Raw genomic sequence first — 16,278 nt, 5'->3', positions numbered from 1 at the left:
TTAGATGAAGTTAAATCATTTTTAAAGTTGACAACAGACTTATATATATATATATATATATATAAAAAGTTGCCAATTCATTCATTTATTGTCCATGCTGCATGTGAGGCAGTTCTTGATGTCGGAAACAGCAACACAATCTCAAACACAAAAGCTGCTTTGATCACGCCACACCACCTCCTCGTCATGGGCCTTTTTGATGGCTGTCATGTTCAAATTTCGTGTACACGTCGAACTTAAAAGTAAGTCAAACTGGATGTCCATTAAGTGCTTAAAATTGCAGTTTCAAAAGTCCAAAAATATACCTCAACAAGGTCATTCGTTAAAAGGAATATTTTAAACATATTAAAGAACTCCCTGTCCTCAAACTTCCCACCCTTACCCTAGAACTGAAGAAGCTACTCGAATGAGTGGCGAAACGTCTTTTGGATGTGACCTGGATGACTGATCTAAAGTGACACTCACTAAATTAATTTTGTCATGTAGATTTATTGGAATAAGAGGTTTGCAGGCTATGAGTGTAAACTAAAGAAATGGTTTTAGCAAGACTAAATCATATTGTGTCTCTTCATATATAGGTATTCTTGAGAAGCACAAAGCATGCTTGTTATTATGCTTATTTCGAGATGAATATGTTTGATGAGTTGATAAGCAACAAGACTGATGAGTCCATCCCAGTTTTGAGCGTCTTTATTTTGAATTTAATTACCATTTAACTATTTTTATGTATGTATTTATTCCTCCAAGTAAACAAACATCACAGCACTACTTGACACAAAATGTTCCAATGCGTGTGGTATTTGCAGGAGTAGATAGGATAGATAGTCAATAGAGGTTTGACCTCACTTGGATGTAAACCAAACAGTAGGCTAAAACTTATAGACGCCTCCAATAAATGACCTGTCAGGGTGGAATGAGCGCCATGCCGTCGGGAGGGGTCGGTTTCATATATGCGTTACAGGAGAAAATGCATGGTGTCCCATAGGCATGCTGAGGTGTTAACACATGGTTTAAATCAGTTAACTTTTATTTCACTTCACATAGTTGTAGTCGAACTGCGGAGACAGGTGATGATCTCTTTCTTATATGAAAGGAGCTCCTGCAGTGCGATGGGAAGTTATACCGGAAAATATCTGACTTATAAGTTTGAAACTGTGCAGCAAATACACCTGGATGTTTGATCAGTTTGTTCAAGATTAAGATTTGGTGGTACCTGCAATTTTCTATCACCTGAAGTTTAAATCTTAGTTGTTTTATTGCAGCCCACCCTGCAACCCGACTGTCTTTTCTTCAGATCACCTTTCAACCGGTCTTTACCACATGTGGAGTGACATAACAGAGTTGACTGGTGTGACATTAGCACTTAATATATGGTGTGGGTTAGGGCGCCATATTTTCCTTAGGGATGTAGGCTACCTAGCAGATGGGACAGAAAAAGCCAGTGATGTTTCCTCACTTGCCAGTCCATTGGGTACTAGGGGTCGTACCGACTAGTCGACTTTATCGCTGGGCTGTGACGATTTAAGCAAGAAGCCGAATAGTCGCCGATCACGTGACAATAATCACGGACCTCTCGAGAAGACAGGTGAGGAGACAAGCGGGTCATTGCAGCGAACTAGCAGTGGTCCATCAAGTGTGTGGAAGTACTTCACTTAAGATGAAGCCCATTCTCCCGTGACATAATATGTCGGTCAGTCCTGAAATACGACAAATGTACTACTGCAATGGACACTCATCTGAAAAGGCATCCGCTAACGCTAGCAGAGGAACGGTCCAAATCCTCTCGACAGCAGTCATTTAACAGCTTCACCAAACGTCCAGTGGTAACAGAGAGAAGGAGGCTGCAAATCAACAATTTGATGGTGAATTCCATTGTTTAAAGTCATTTAAAGGCATCTTTTATGTGTATAGCAGCTAAAAGTCTATAGACTTTTAGTTGTGTGACGTCAACAACTAGTCGACTTGACTTTCACCACATATTTGTCGACTTTAAAAAGTCCGAAGTCGTTCAGCCCCCGTTTGGTACACTAATGCAGCACCAGTGCTCAGCTGGTGGTGGCTGTGGCTCAGTAGATAAAGTGGATTATGCACAAACCAAAAGGTTAGTGCCACGCATTAAATCCCAAATTACTGGTGTGTGTATGAACAAGTGCTTTGAGTACCAATAGATAAAAAGGTGCTATATAAAAACCTCACCATTTATATCAGTGCATTCTAATTTAATTTGATCTCCTTAATTCATCTTCATTAGCATTTACTCATCCATTGTACAGACAGAAGGACTTGGGAGCAAACTCAGAGCAGCCTAAGAAAGACAAGAGAAGACGAGGAACAAAATCACAATTTAAAATTGTTCATTAGAATAATGTTACCAGTGGCACAGCATCTCAGACCAAATCCCACCTATACACATATACAGACAGTGTTAAAGAACAGATATATTATGTCTTGCTTGATATACACTCGGCTAGTTCATTAAGTAGGCTACACTAGTGAAGATGAATGCTTTCTAATTTAACAGTCCTGCATTAAATCCCCCTTTCCTTGTAGGCTACTTCATATGCACAATATCTGATTATGATGTGATGCAGTCACCTCAAAAAATGGAGGGTTTAAGTTTGCACTGTTGTCAAATGTTCAATTTCCCCCTTTTCCTTTAAGAAAAAAGGATGCCCCAGAGAACATCATCCACGCTCTCTTTGGCAAACTGCGTGAATGTAGAAAGAAAGAAAGGAAGTCCCATATTTGAACATTAGCGCCACTCTGAAATCTTTATGGATGCTCACACTATGTCAAACACACCAATAAACTAAACTCAATGATCGACACCATCAGACATGTTTGTAAACACGGAACAAACGCGTCATATTTGACCGACTTTCAACGGCTGGAGATGTTGAAGGAAAGAGGGACCCCTTCTGTAACAAAGACGACTATCTGATCCCTCTACAGAGGTGTGACACTGCCCTCTAGTGGCTAAACGTAGCAAAGACACTGAGGATTTTCAGACGTGGGAAGCATATTTTAGTTTGCTCATCATACCTAATGTTAAAAAAGAAAATATTGAGCTGTTGTTGTTATAGTTAACACTGAAAATCAGCTGAAGAAGACAGTAGTCGCATGTATTCTTATGTAAAAGTATCATTACTTTCTCAAACAGAGAAGTATGGTTCTTCCAGTCAAAAGCAAGTATCATCTGAAAAGGTTACTGAAAGTATTACAGTAACCAGGTAAAACGTCTACTGGGTGTGATGCACTTCGCACAGTAAACTGCCAAATACAAGATGAAGGGCAAGTTTTAGGTACCTTGTGTTTAGATTAAAAATCCAACTTATTATTAATATCTTTTGGGGTAAATGAGTGTCATGTATATTGCACGTGCAAACTGTAAATATTTTGATGCGGTTTAAAAATCTACATAGTAACATCAGCAAGTATAGGTATCAGATGAAAGCACTGAATCAAAGTATTTAGTTTAGTTTAGTACTCAAATAGAACCAGTATCTGTACTTCAGCGGTAAATTTTGCTTATTAAACTGTCCAACAGCCGATTAATTTTTTTTTTACCAATTTATAAAATAAAAATCACAAGTTAAATAGGATTGTCTTGTGTTTTTAGAACTGCCTAAGTTTTATGTACCCAAGTGATGTTTTGAATGAGTTTATGCTGTTCAGTTTTAGTCAGGAGGAATGCAAATACATTTACTGAATTAACACTTTTGTACTTTAATGTTGGCTTTACTACAGGTTTACACTTCTACTAAACTGCATTTCAAAGAAATTATCTGATCACTGAAGGTCACTGAAAGTATTTTCCACAACTGTCCTTAAAATGTGGGAAGAGTCATGAGATCATTTATAAGATTACTTCATTATACAATTATACACACTAACACAATTGTAAGAATGACTGGATAAACTAATAAATCATCTTTATTCGAAAGCTACAAGCTGTTGATTGTAGTCTAATGCTCATTTCTCTCCCATTTGCAGCCACTAACCTAAACATCTACTCCTGAATGAACACCAAAATGAGGATCCTGATCATTCAAGGTCACTGCATTACACTAATTCCTGACGGGATTATTACAACAAATCCAACCAAAAACTGACATTTTGAAAATTTTTATTCAAGAACATTTAGATTAACCATTGAAGTCAGAAAAGCTTCCTTTTCCCCTGACAGAAACATAACTTAACAGAAGTTTTCATCAGACGATCAGGTTCACATCATACATGTTTTTGGGATGTATCAATCTTTTGACCTAATATTTAAGTGCCTATTATTTATTTTCCTGTGGCATTTTCATTGACTAGATCTCATGTCAACATACAGTGTTTCAAAACGTTTGGTAAGCAATTCCTTTATTAGTTCAACATCAAAATACAAGGAGATAAAAGGACAAAGTCCTAATCCTCCTGCAAATTTCAATAAGCTTTAGCTGCCTTATAATGTTTAAAATTAGATTAGAAATCCAACTTGTTGGAAAATATCTATTACTCAGCAGTTTAAAAAAAAAAACTTGATTAGACAAACTAAAAATGCCACGTCTACGAGATATGGACGGTAATCGCTTTTAAAATGGATATAAAATGGATATGAATGTGAAAACAAAGTTTTGTTACATCAAGTGCAAGCCCAAAACAAACCTATAAATGACATTTGTAATATAAAACTTGGTAAAAAATACTTATTTAAAACTGTACAATCACCAAGTACACAGAGTGAGCACATCAACCGTTATTCATTTGGCTTCAGTTGCTTCGGCCTTAGGCTCCTGTGGACAGACAAGGAAACAGCAGCAATGTTATTGTTTGCATTATTTGTTTTGGCAACATGACAACACAGCTTTAACTAGAACATGTCTGACTGTGTCTTTTTTACAGAATAAAATCATCATCAACAACAACAATTAAGGTAAAATAAAAAGATACAAATATTTCTGCTGTGTAGAAGTTCTTTCACCTAACACAAACCAACCTCAGCCTTGGTGTTTCCATTCTCCGCAGGCTTGGCCTTCTTTGCTTTGGGTCCCTTCTGCAAAATAACATGAATTTATCGCATTTAATGAACAAAATCATGTGCCAACAGGATTTTCCAGTTTGCCCTACAGTTAGGGAGATTTTAAATGTGAACTGTGGGAAATGAATTGATTTGACAATAGACGTTCTGTCACAATCAGCCAGTGTTATCAGGTTTTATACCTTTGGAGCAGCTTTCTTCTTAGCCTCTGCTGGTGCAGGTCTAGGTTTCTGCAAAACAAGAAGAAAGATATTTCAGATTTTAAACTATATATGTCTCATACAATAAAAGAGCATGTCCAGTGTATTGCTAACTAATAATCTGTCTATACTGAGAGATTTTGATTAATTCATCTACAGTGAGAGAGGTGTGTGTGCAATTCAGATACACAAGACTAAGAGGCTTACCATTGCCAGACGTGGAGAAGTTCTTCTTTGCTATTGAGGAGGAAGAAAAACAAAAACTTTTGTAAAATTACACATATTCAGATTTTCCTGCAATTTCCCCATTGTGGGATAAATAAAGGTTTTTCTTAATTTCCTCAGACAAGCCTTAAGAGGGCATCTGATGCTGCTTGCTTAAAATTACTTATATCAACTAAATAAACTTTTTAAATTACATTCATCTACTAACGTAAACATAAAATAACATCACATCTAAATCATTATGATGGTGCACAACTGTAAAGTAGTCTTGAAGTATTAGAGCATCAATACAACAATAAAAAATGCAAACAAGAAAGGGGTTTTAAAAAACAAACCTCAGGGGGGACAGTTTGCTGTAAGAGAAAGAATAAAGACAATATATTAAAATCTGAATAATTCAATAATTCAAGCTGCACAATAATGTTAAAAACAAAAACGTTTCAGCAGAACTTATTATCATACTAGGGCAAAGCCAAACACGCAAGATCAAACTTGCACACTACTTTCGATCTTGAAATTTACAAAGAGCTTCCCGCGCATATTTGAATTCAAATTTGGGCAGTCCTGTCACCATGACACCGCCTTGGCGCCCTGACAGCTTCCTTTGTTTTGTATCAGTGCGCGCCGACGGACAGCTGTTGGAAAACTGATAAGATTACTACTTTACTAATCTGTAGCTGCACAATAAATGCAGACAAACGCGAGCCTCCAGAGGTTGCGGAAAAAAAAAAAAAAAAAAAATCAAAATTGCGCGCAAACTGAGATTTTATCGGAAAATACGTATTAGTGTGGATATTTTGAAACTATGCATGGGTATTTTAAAACCACACGCTGCACATGACTACACTGAAAATTATAATAATCCTAATAAATAATATTCTTTCAATTAAAAAAAAAAAACATTTAAAAAAAACAAAAAAATGTATGCATATTTCTAATACGCACCTTTACACAAAAATGTCTAATTTATTTAAATAATCCTTGACCACTAAATCAAAACAAACTGCGACGTAATAAACAGGTTTTTAATCGACGTGCACGAACAGGCTTGAGTTTTCAAATTCAAAACCAAGAGAGAATAATAATCGCCAGCTCCCCTCCCCCCACGCCTTCCTCATATTTAGCAGGTTGTGTGCTTGAGCCCGCGTTGATTTACTTCTTTTTAAATGTTGAACGTGAGCTAATTTAGTTGCATTCGTGGTACGCGAAAGAGATCATTTCCTGCGTGCACAGAAAGTTTATGAATGCGTTTAACCTGTCAAGATGTTGCCCAACCTACTTCCAAGGAGGGAAAAGACAGACGGTGCTACATTTTTTTTTTTCTGCACGGCGCAATGTCAACGGCTACACTAACCACAGTTTACACGCTGGACATAAAATCGACCAAATGTTTGCTGCCAATTGTATATAACATGCTGGGAAATATTTAACGCTGCTAGTAATAACATAAACTTCTGTTTTCGGCGAATGGGAGGATGCTTGTACAGGTCTCCATTGTCGGGCAGCCATTGCTCTAACGTTTGTTGGGGATGATGACGTTCCTCTGATGCAGAAATATCAAACGCAGTCTAATGCTGAGCTCAACTTACAGACACGAACCAACTGCAAAGGCTAAAAATAATTTTTAAAAATTATTAAAAATCTTACCTTTGCTTTGCCCATGTTGTTGGCTCGAAATGAACAGAAAGCTCACAAAAATACAGCCGTAATGCGGGATTTTTCCGGACAGATAATACACGACAACCTTCCAGGCGCTGCGTAAAATGGCGAATGTATAATGCAAACGAATGTTTTTGTAGTTTATACACTGAAATATAAGAAGGAAACCGGTTTGAACCAGTTTTGTATTTCGACGTTTGCCATTGGATGCATATGCATCACGTGGTTTGAGGCACCACCCATTTGTTAAAGAGGCAGGAGGTAACCTGGGAAAATACTGAGCCGTGCCTCGGGGTGGCGCTGTATCTAGAGTTTGTCATTTACACCCTGGTGTTTTTCACTGTTTTTCTGTATAATATTTTTCCATTACATCCTAAAAACAGCTGGGTGTAATTAACAGCGTTTCTACCTCAAAAATTAACGGATTGGATTTGAATATGTATTCATATATTGTTATCAAAAGCATAACAAACTACTGCAAGTACACAAGTATTGAGCTGTCCCACTATAATTTTGAATTATATAGTAATTTTATTTCAGCTCTGCTACATTTCAGAAAGCAGTATTGTACAATTTACTTCAATGCAAACATTTCACTGATTTAATTATTTCTCAGATCATATTTTGACTGGTTTGTATGTTAATAGTTGTGCAACGTTAGCTCGATTAGTAAAACTATCCAACAGTATATTACATTTTATAATTTATTTTTTATTATATATAAATATAATATTAGGAGTATATTTAAATGCTCATGCTTATACTTATATGTACTGTTTATAAATAAAAATTTGAATGTGGGACTCTTTATATTGAGTTTTGTTGCTACTTTCATCAAAGTTCATTCATTCATTCATTTTCTGTAACCGCTTGTCCTGTGGGGGGGTTGCAGAGGGGCTGGAGCCTGGACATGTTTTGGAGCCACCATCCAAAGACATGCTTTGGAGTACCCAGAGAGAACCCACAGACACAGGGAGAACATGCAAATCCAAACAGAAAGGCCCCAGATGGAACCCAACCCAGAGCCTTCTTGCTGTGAGGCATCAGTGCTAACCACCACACCACTGTGCTGCCCTACTTTCATCAAAGTATCCATTTGAAGTTGCTTCTCCAAAATGATAACTTCTTTAGTTTGTTAGCCTAGTCAAAAAAGGGATGAAACATTGGATTATGCCATTATGCAATACTCTACATTACCATGCTTACTTTCTTTTAAAAAGGCACATTTGTATCTATTTCCTTTAATGCTAAGCTTGGTATGTTTTACTTTATTTTTTTTCCATCTCTTATTTTGTAACAGGGGAACAGGACACATTTGTGCCTAATATGGTTTTCCCAAATGAACAAAAAACAAAAAATGAGTGCTGGAAAAAAATATTGGTGTTCTTTGCTTGTGCTGCATCACTACTGGGAGTTGGAATTTGTTCATGTCAGCAATTATATATCATATCCATTTAAAACATGCAATAGATTTCTTGTCAGTTAGAGGAAATGTTCAATAGTGATCCAAGGGTTAGAAGCAGAAATTATATATTAAACCGATTCCAGTGATTTGGTTTCTACTGGCCTTTTCCACTATATAAAAGGCCAGATGTGGACAAGAACACAGTCATCCTGTATTCAAGTTAAAAAAAAAAAAAAGAAGAGTGAATCGCACATCATTTAAATCACATCTGACGTACAGTAATCACTTTATTCTGTTAAGAAAGCTGGTCAAAATATAGTTATATCATCATTATCACACTCAACAAATAACACGTTCTTTGCAGCACCACATAAATTCAAACTGTACTTAGTTCTGTGGCATTTCCACAACACATGATCCATGGCTTTTGCTCACACACCTTCACCTTTCCATCAGACGCATGCATTTGATAAGACAGCTTTATACAACTCTTAATCTACATTTTGACCAGACGTTTCCACATATGAGACTTCTTTATATCTACAATCATAAATATCACAATTACTCTACAGCCCCATAGGGGTAAAATTGCCTTCTATTCTTGAACAAATCAGCAACAAAATGAATCTGTTCCCAGTCACTGCTTGCTCTTCCCTGTTCAACAGAAGCCCTTTTTGGGAAGAGGACACGAGAGGTTTCATCCCCACTTCAGAGGATTCATTTTTCTGAGCCTTCCTCGGCCAAGACGGCGTCACTGCTTAAGTCATTAAAGTAAGAGTCTCTCTTGTGCTTCAGTGCTTCTAGGAAGTTCTGAATCCGCTCCTCTCGGCAGGCGGCGTAGTGCTGAAGTACCTCTTGTCTTTTCTGGTCATCGGGAGGTTTTCCATTCCCATGATGCTGCAAGAGCTCTGCTACACAGGCACGATCTGCCTCTAGCTGGTGAAGGGCCTGTTGCTCTTGATGGAGGTCTCTGGCTTTCTGAAACATGACACATCAAAAATCTAATTTAGAATAAATAATAAAAGCTCTAATCACCAATTAATCTTTATTTGAACATGAATGCAGGCATGTACAGATATCCCAATACTCCTTATATACACAAAGAAATGTGATACAGATGTTTATCTTGTCTTTGCATTGTAACCCAAAAGTTTCAATCCCTTAATAGCAGGTAGAAAAAATGTATGCTTGTGACCTACTAATAATAATCATAATAATAACTGAGAGGACACACAATGGTTGGAGAAAACAATGTTTCATTATACTAGCCCTGCAGTAATTATCAGTTTGATAAGGCCTGAAATATTTGGTGCAATAATCTTGTTTGTCTGTCTCTACCCGGCTGGCCCCAAGCAGATGGGTCCCTCCATATGGGCTGGGTTCTGCTCAAGGTTTCTTTCTGTTAAAAGGAAGTATTTCTTGGCGCCTTAGTGCTTGCTCTGAGGGTTTAAGGCTCTGGGTTCTGTAAAGTGTCTTGAGACAATTTGTATTCTTATTGACACTATATAAATGAAATTGAAACTGAAAACTGAATCTTGTAATGGATCTTCAAGTAAATGTCACTAAATGTAACTTTGCAATTTTGTAACTGCAGTATTTTTGCAATGTGTTGTCATGATGTTTGCTGCTCTTCCTTTTGCCACACCATAAAACTTTGTGAGTGTTTTCAAATGGCGACCCTACAAGACACACAGCCAATGCAAACATATGATGCAGATTACTATAGCTTCATTTTTACGACTTCGTTTTCAGACTCTTCAGTCTATAACTTCAGCTGTAGACTGAACTTACATCGCACCACTTGCGTGACATTTTTGTTTTGTATTTTGTGCTCCTCCCCAAAAATATAACTAGATGTCAAGGTGATGCAGACCATAGCAGCTGTGATTGGTTAGAAATGTATTTACTAATTACCCAGACAAACCCAGAAAACTCTGCCTCCCCCTGCCTTTTTGTTGTGTTTAAGTGATTTCAGTAAAACATGCTGCTCAACAATAGCTGATGTTCATCATACAGAGAAACTCAACACCGACAAAGTGACGGACAGACCAACTCACGAGTATAAATGCTTTCAACTGGCCACTTACAACTGGGGTAAACAAACAAATAGTCTGAGTGTAAGCCTTACCTGGATGGATTTGTGATCTATTTGGTACTGAAGGATGGCTTCACACAGGTTCCAGAATGAGTATTCTGGCCACAGAACTGACTGAAACACTAGACAGGAGTAGGATGTCTGTCGACAGGAAACAGATGAAAAACAATATGACTCTTTGTTAAAAAATTATGTTTGGAGGTGAATAGACTGAGTGGCATAACCTGAAATACAAGTCAAACTGCTAGGGTCACAGCAACTCTGCCGTTTTTCACTGCGGACATTCTGTCAAAATGTAATTTTTATCATGCCATCAGTGTCATTCCTCACCTGCCATAGAAGAAAGTCGCTGAGGCGCACCTCTCCAGAAGTACGGATGAGCAAATCTGGATCGGGAGAGTTACTGGTGTACAAACACTCACTTAACAACGTCTCGGAAACATCACTGAAAATGACAGAAAGATGAACAGCTTGTTAAAGCAACGGCTCCCTTGGTTACAAGGTTATCCCTCGAGGTCATCTCTCGTGCTATTTACCAGGAAGGAATATTGACATTAACAAGTTACCTTGCTTTAATGAGGCCCTGCTCCACACCCCAAGCCATTTCCCTGACTGCATTGGTGATTTCATATCTTGACGTGTAGGCAAAGCACACATTGAGAAAACATCTAGAAAACAAGAATTGGAATCCCTATGGTTACTTATAGTTGGTTGGTTTAATAAAGTATGGAAGTTTAATCATGAATGATGAGGATGATGAGGCAGGAGCACACATTTATACACATACTTATTGTGAGAACTGGTTGTGAGCACAGCTTTGGCGATAAGTTGCTGAAGATCAAGTGGCAGCATATTCAAGTCACCCAGCACCCGGATACAAACACCATGTTTTTCCAGATTATCCCTAAGGGGGAGAGTAGAAAGGCATTTAGAGGAGAAGAGGAAAAACAAGAAAAACGTGAAGAAGAACAGGGAGTGTAAGAAGACTTATCTAAGTATGTATGGTTGCTGAAACATGTGTGTCTGTATTTTGCACCCAAGAAAACACAAATGCACTTATACACAAAAGTTTGTAGTTCAGTGTACTGAGTAAATTCATTTATTAATTTTCTGTAACCGCTCGTCCTCTGAGTCTGGAGGGTCGCGGGGAGGGCCAGCTTGAGGCTATCTCAGCTGTCACTAGGCGAGAGGCAAGCTACACCCTGGACAGGTCTCCAGTCCATTACAGGGCTAACACTGAGAGACAGGCAACCATTCACACTCACACTCACACCTACGGCCAATTTAGAATCATCAATGAACCTCACAGTGGGAGGAAGCCGGAGTACCTGGAGAGAACCCACACAGACACAGGTAGAACATGCAAACTCCACACAGAAAGGCCCAGTCGGCTGATGGATGGATTGATAGTGTTGGGGTTCATAACACTACCCATCCTGCATCATAAACCAGCCTTTTGGTGGCAGCAACCTTGCTGTTATAAAGTTATACTGTACACACAAGGGTTGTCAGAAGTAAAATAAAACCTTAGTGCCATCAGGGCTCAATAAAACAGCCCACAGCTCAATGTACAGCACTTTAGCAGTAATAAACAACTTAAATATACGTTACATATTTTCTACAGCGCTGTACAAAGTGTCACTGGGAAATACCATAGCCAAGAGTGAGAAGATACTCAAGGGAATAGGGTGCAAGATATGCTTATATGACAAAAACCTGTATGTTTATAAATTCTCCAAGACTTGTGACTGATACCACAATGTCTTACAGGAAACTTGGGGGAATATCAAGTGATGGGCTTAGCGAACAAGATACACACAGACGGCTGACAAAAAAATTATTTCTCAAAAGGCAAAAACTTGTGTACTTCTGCAAAATATTCCTACCGGTGGAAAAATTCTCTCGGCCTTCACCAAGAGTTAACATCCGAAACCGTGGATTAAGACAGCCTCATTATGGATTTAAAATGGAATAGTGGCTGTTCTCCACTGGTTTAAAGGACATTTACATTTGCCCGAATGGCCACAGTCACAGCATAGATAGAGGCTAAATCATTCGCGTCATTTAGAAACAAAAAAGGCAGTCATCCCGATTGGTAATGGAAATGACATGGTGGACTCCTGAATGTAAGTTCTTCTTCCACTTGATCATCGTGTAATCAGGTCAGACTATGTCTTACTCAATGCTGTAAGTGTTTCTGTGTCAGTGATACAATATTTCCAAACAGATCTCTGTGGGAGTTTTGAAATTCAAACACAGCGACACTGAAACATCTCCAGTAAACTCAAAGAATCTCTGAGGAGAAAAAAAGAATTAGTCAAGCTTGGCTACATTCTACACGTCTGCATCCCCAAAAGACTAAAACTGAAACTGAGATTTCAGTCTAGAAAACACATACTTACTCATGTACAGCTGAGCTTGAACAGTTGGTTCCTGACAATTTTGAGGAAGCTGTGATTCACTTGAAATGTGACTATACCACAAAGCTGCAAAGTGCCTTTAAACTGGAAACTCACCGTTCCTCCAGCAGCTTCTCGAATTTCTGCTTGGCCAGCTCCATCAGCCCATCCACCTCATCTTTGGGGCGCTTAAAGTTCTCAATGCTGAAGGCATACACCGTCACCTCTGGGATGTCCAGATGCTTGCACCAACGTAGTGTCTGGTGTGGAGGAGAGAACAGGTTAGACATGCATGCACCTTTTTTTTTTTTGTCCTGAATGTGTTTCCTGGTCCTGATCTAACTCACCTCTGCCAGCTTGTTGAAGCCCTGCATATGTCCTTCCTGGCGTTGCATGTTTTTCTTAACAGCAAAGCGTCGGTTACCATCCATGATGAAGGCCACATGTTTAGGCATCGGTCCTGCCTGGGAGACACAGTTCAGAACCCAGTAAAGTTTCATTCTTAACCTTGGGAATACTACTCAAGAGACACTTTCACTGGTGAAGACTGTGAGATGCAGTTAAAAGCTGTAGATATACACAGATCAGGCATAACATTATGGCCAACTTCCTAATATAGTGTAGGTCTCCCTTGTGCCTCCAAAACAGTTGTGACTCATCAGAGAATGGACATGGGCCTTCTGAGGGTGTCCTGTGGTGTCTGGCAACAGAATGTTGTCAGTGGGGGCCTTTGGGTCCTATGGGTTGAGGGGAGGGGTCTCTGTGGATCATCCCACAGATACTTGATCAGTTTGGGATCTAGTGAATTTGGAGGCCAGGTCAACACCTTGTGCTGTTCTTCATGTTTTTTTGAGTTGTTCCTAAAGAGTTTTTGTGTGTGTGTCTGTGTCAGGCTGCATCCTGCTGGGGATGGCTGTTGCTATGGGGTGGGGTATCAGACATAACACAACACCTAGACTAAACAGCAAGCAGTAATGTGCTGAAACTGCACTGCTGTTCAATGTTTTGTAAAGAGATAGTTCATTAAATGTAAACCTTTTGCACTAAAACAAAGGAAAAACGTTAAGAGTTGTTGTTATTTATAGGTTTGCATGCTATCATGTTACTAGTCCAACCCCCTTGAAATCAATCTGGGCTGTATGTGGCCCCTGAACTAAAATGTGTTTGACGTCCTTGCTCTAGTGTTTTGCCATTCACTTAAAATCTAACCACACAAGCATGGAAATGGAATTTGTTTTCCAGCTGCTACCCTGATACAACTCCAGGCAAGAGTTGGCTATATATGCACCCACTACAGTAGGCAGGGAATAACCATATAAAATACAGACACAAGCTTACCTTTAGCACATTGGCAGAAAACTTTTCAAGCAGGCTTAATTCACCTTCCTTGATCCACGACATTTCCAGGCTTCAGACGATCTGAAATGAGATTTGCATATGGTTTGCACTTTTTACGGAAACTACACCTCGCAAAAATAATAAAAACTCCACGTTTCTACAGCTGTGAAATTAAGCCGAGGTCGTATTAAAGCGCCATTTTTGGAGAGACTTATTTTTAAATGCAGCCAGTGATTGATTTCACCGTTAACTACCAGCCGGGCTCACGAGACATGCAATGAACTAGACTGGTATGAGGCTGAAAAAGCACTAACCTAGCGTCTCATCGTCCAGAAAACACCTACTCCTAAAGGAAACCACTTCGTTCATTCAAACTATTGAAACACGAGCTGTTCTACTCACAAATTGCTATTGTTTTATCACATTGCACAGAGCTTCCAACTCACAGCTTTTACGATGACGACTTCTTCCGCATTCAGGAGACGTTTACGCACGATGACGACTTCCTGTCAGACGTAAGTAGATTTTCAAAACATGAGGATGGACCGGCGTCTTTCCAGTGGATAGTTTTCAGTTAGTTATTTTAATAAAAATGACTGAATTCAGTAAAACTGCAAACTTCTCTAACTTTACTAAATTAATTAAAATATCTCATGTGAAAAACAAATTTTACAGTACTCAAAAATGTAGTTTAATTATGAAAATTTACTGTTATCCTATCAAGGCTAAGCTAATTTTAAGCACTAAACACGATGTTACTTGACACTGTCGTGCATTTTAATCTAAAAAAAACAATATTTTGTAAAAATGTTTTTCTATACATTTTATTTTTTTAACCAGACCTCAAAATATAACTAAATACAGTACTTAAGTATATGTAATTATATACTTTCCACCACGAGTGGTCTTGTGGAAAAAAATATTGAGATTGTTGAGATTTCGCCGAGCTAAAATAAATACCTGACCTTTTTTTTTTTTTTTTTGCAAAATTCATGCCAAATTGCATGCATATATCCTATTACTGACACGCTTCCCAATTGTTTTATAACCTGTATTAGTAACGAATATAATTTACAATGCGATGTCCATACAGAATCTCTGTCATACCATAAATAAAGACTGTATATTAAAAAGGACATGGCAACAGAAGAGATTGAGAAACTTTGGCTTTTATGTCCACCTTTTTAACACACTTCAGTGATGCAAAATAAAATGTATAAACATTAATAAAGACATGGAATGTGGGTGTGCGGCCTTTCTTCTTATGTTTATGTATGTGATATTTATTCATAATAATTACAAGATTGCCTGTGTCGGATATACTGGAATCCAATTTGTTAATTAAATATATAATATATATAAATATATATCATTATAAGTACATCTTGGTATATTATCATATTTTAATGACAATCAACTGTGGATATCTGACCAAAAAATAAATTGGTGTATGTTCATTTGAAAATTCACTTCTCTTTTCAGACCTGGAGGCTGCTGCTTGTGGCATTCATGATGTTACACTCTGCCACTCCCACATGTCAGCTAGGGTTTTAGCAGAAATCCAACATTAGTTATTGTGATTAGCTGCAAAATTTAAAAGAGCTTTGACACTCCAACCTTAGCTGGCGTCCCAAATTACCTGATAACCTGGCTTCACCAAAATTGTTAATCAAACAATTGCAGTTTAGATAATTCCTGTTGTAGGTCTTTGCATATTTCATTTGTCTATGCAGTAGTACAACTACTTTTTGGACAAAAAAACAAGCAATTTGGAGACATCAACATGCACTTAAAGAGTTAAACATCTTTGCATGATGTATTTGTTCACTACTTTGTGATATTTTACAGATCAGGTAATTAATCAAAATGATGAATAGATTAACTGATAATAAAATATGAAGAAATGCAGATTATAAAACTATGACCACAAACAA

The 16,278-nt window shown here is 38.0% G+C and overlaps 1 protein-coding gene and 1 long non-coding RNA gene across 4 annotated transcripts; both read right to left on the bottom strand.

The window, feature by feature from the left end:
• Positions 1–4,109: 4,109 nt before the first annotated feature.
• Positions 4,110–7,263, bottom strand: LOC311496720. Its single transcript, XR_014699356.1, has 6 exons — positions 7,096–7,263; positions 5,784–5,801; positions 5,431–5,460; positions 5,206–5,253; positions 4,982–5,038; positions 4,110–4,778 (listed from the first exon to the last, which is right to left on the bottom strand). It is a non-coding gene; the product is annotated as an uncharacterized lncRNA (long non-coding RNA).
• Positions 7,264–8,606: 1,343 nt separating this feature from the next.
• Positions 8,607–14,807, bottom strand: dhdds (dehydrodolichyl diphosphate synthase). Of its 3 annotated transcripts, none has more exons than XM_084556501.1 (9): positions 14,791–14,807; positions 14,345–14,425; positions 13,354–13,470; positions 13,124–13,266; positions 11,395–11,511; positions 11,174–11,275; positions 10,938–11,052; positions 10,641–10,748; positions 8,607–9,490 (listed from the first exon to the last, which is right to left on the bottom strand). In XM_084556501.1, the coding sequence occupies exons 2-9, from the start codon at positions 14,405–14,407 to the stop codon at positions 9,230–9,232; spliced, it is 1,026 nt and encodes a 341-aa protein (XP_084412627.1). In that variant the 5' UTR covers positions 14,408–14,425; positions 14,791–14,807; the 3' UTR covers positions 8,607–9,229. The 3 variants fall into 3 exon arrangements, with proteins under 3 accessions (XP_084412627.1, XP_084412628.1, XP_084412626.1); XM_084556502.1 differs by lacking the exon at positions 14,791–14,807 and adding an exon at positions 14,747–14,786; XM_084556500.1 differs by lacking the exon at positions 14,791–14,807 and adding an exon at positions 14,659–14,784.
• Positions 14,808–16,278: the final 1,471 nt, after the last annotated feature.

The sequence above is a fragment of the Chelon labrosus genome (genome assembly GCF_963514085.1).
Source record: "Chelon labrosus genome assembly, chromosome: 12".
NCBI classification, from domain to species: domain Eukaryota; kingdom Metazoa; phylum Chordata; class Actinopteri; order Mugiliformes; family Mugilidae; genus Chelon; species Chelon labrosus.
Note: the sequence above shows the minus strand (reverse complement) of the source record. Positions and strands in the feature narration are given on the sequence as shown.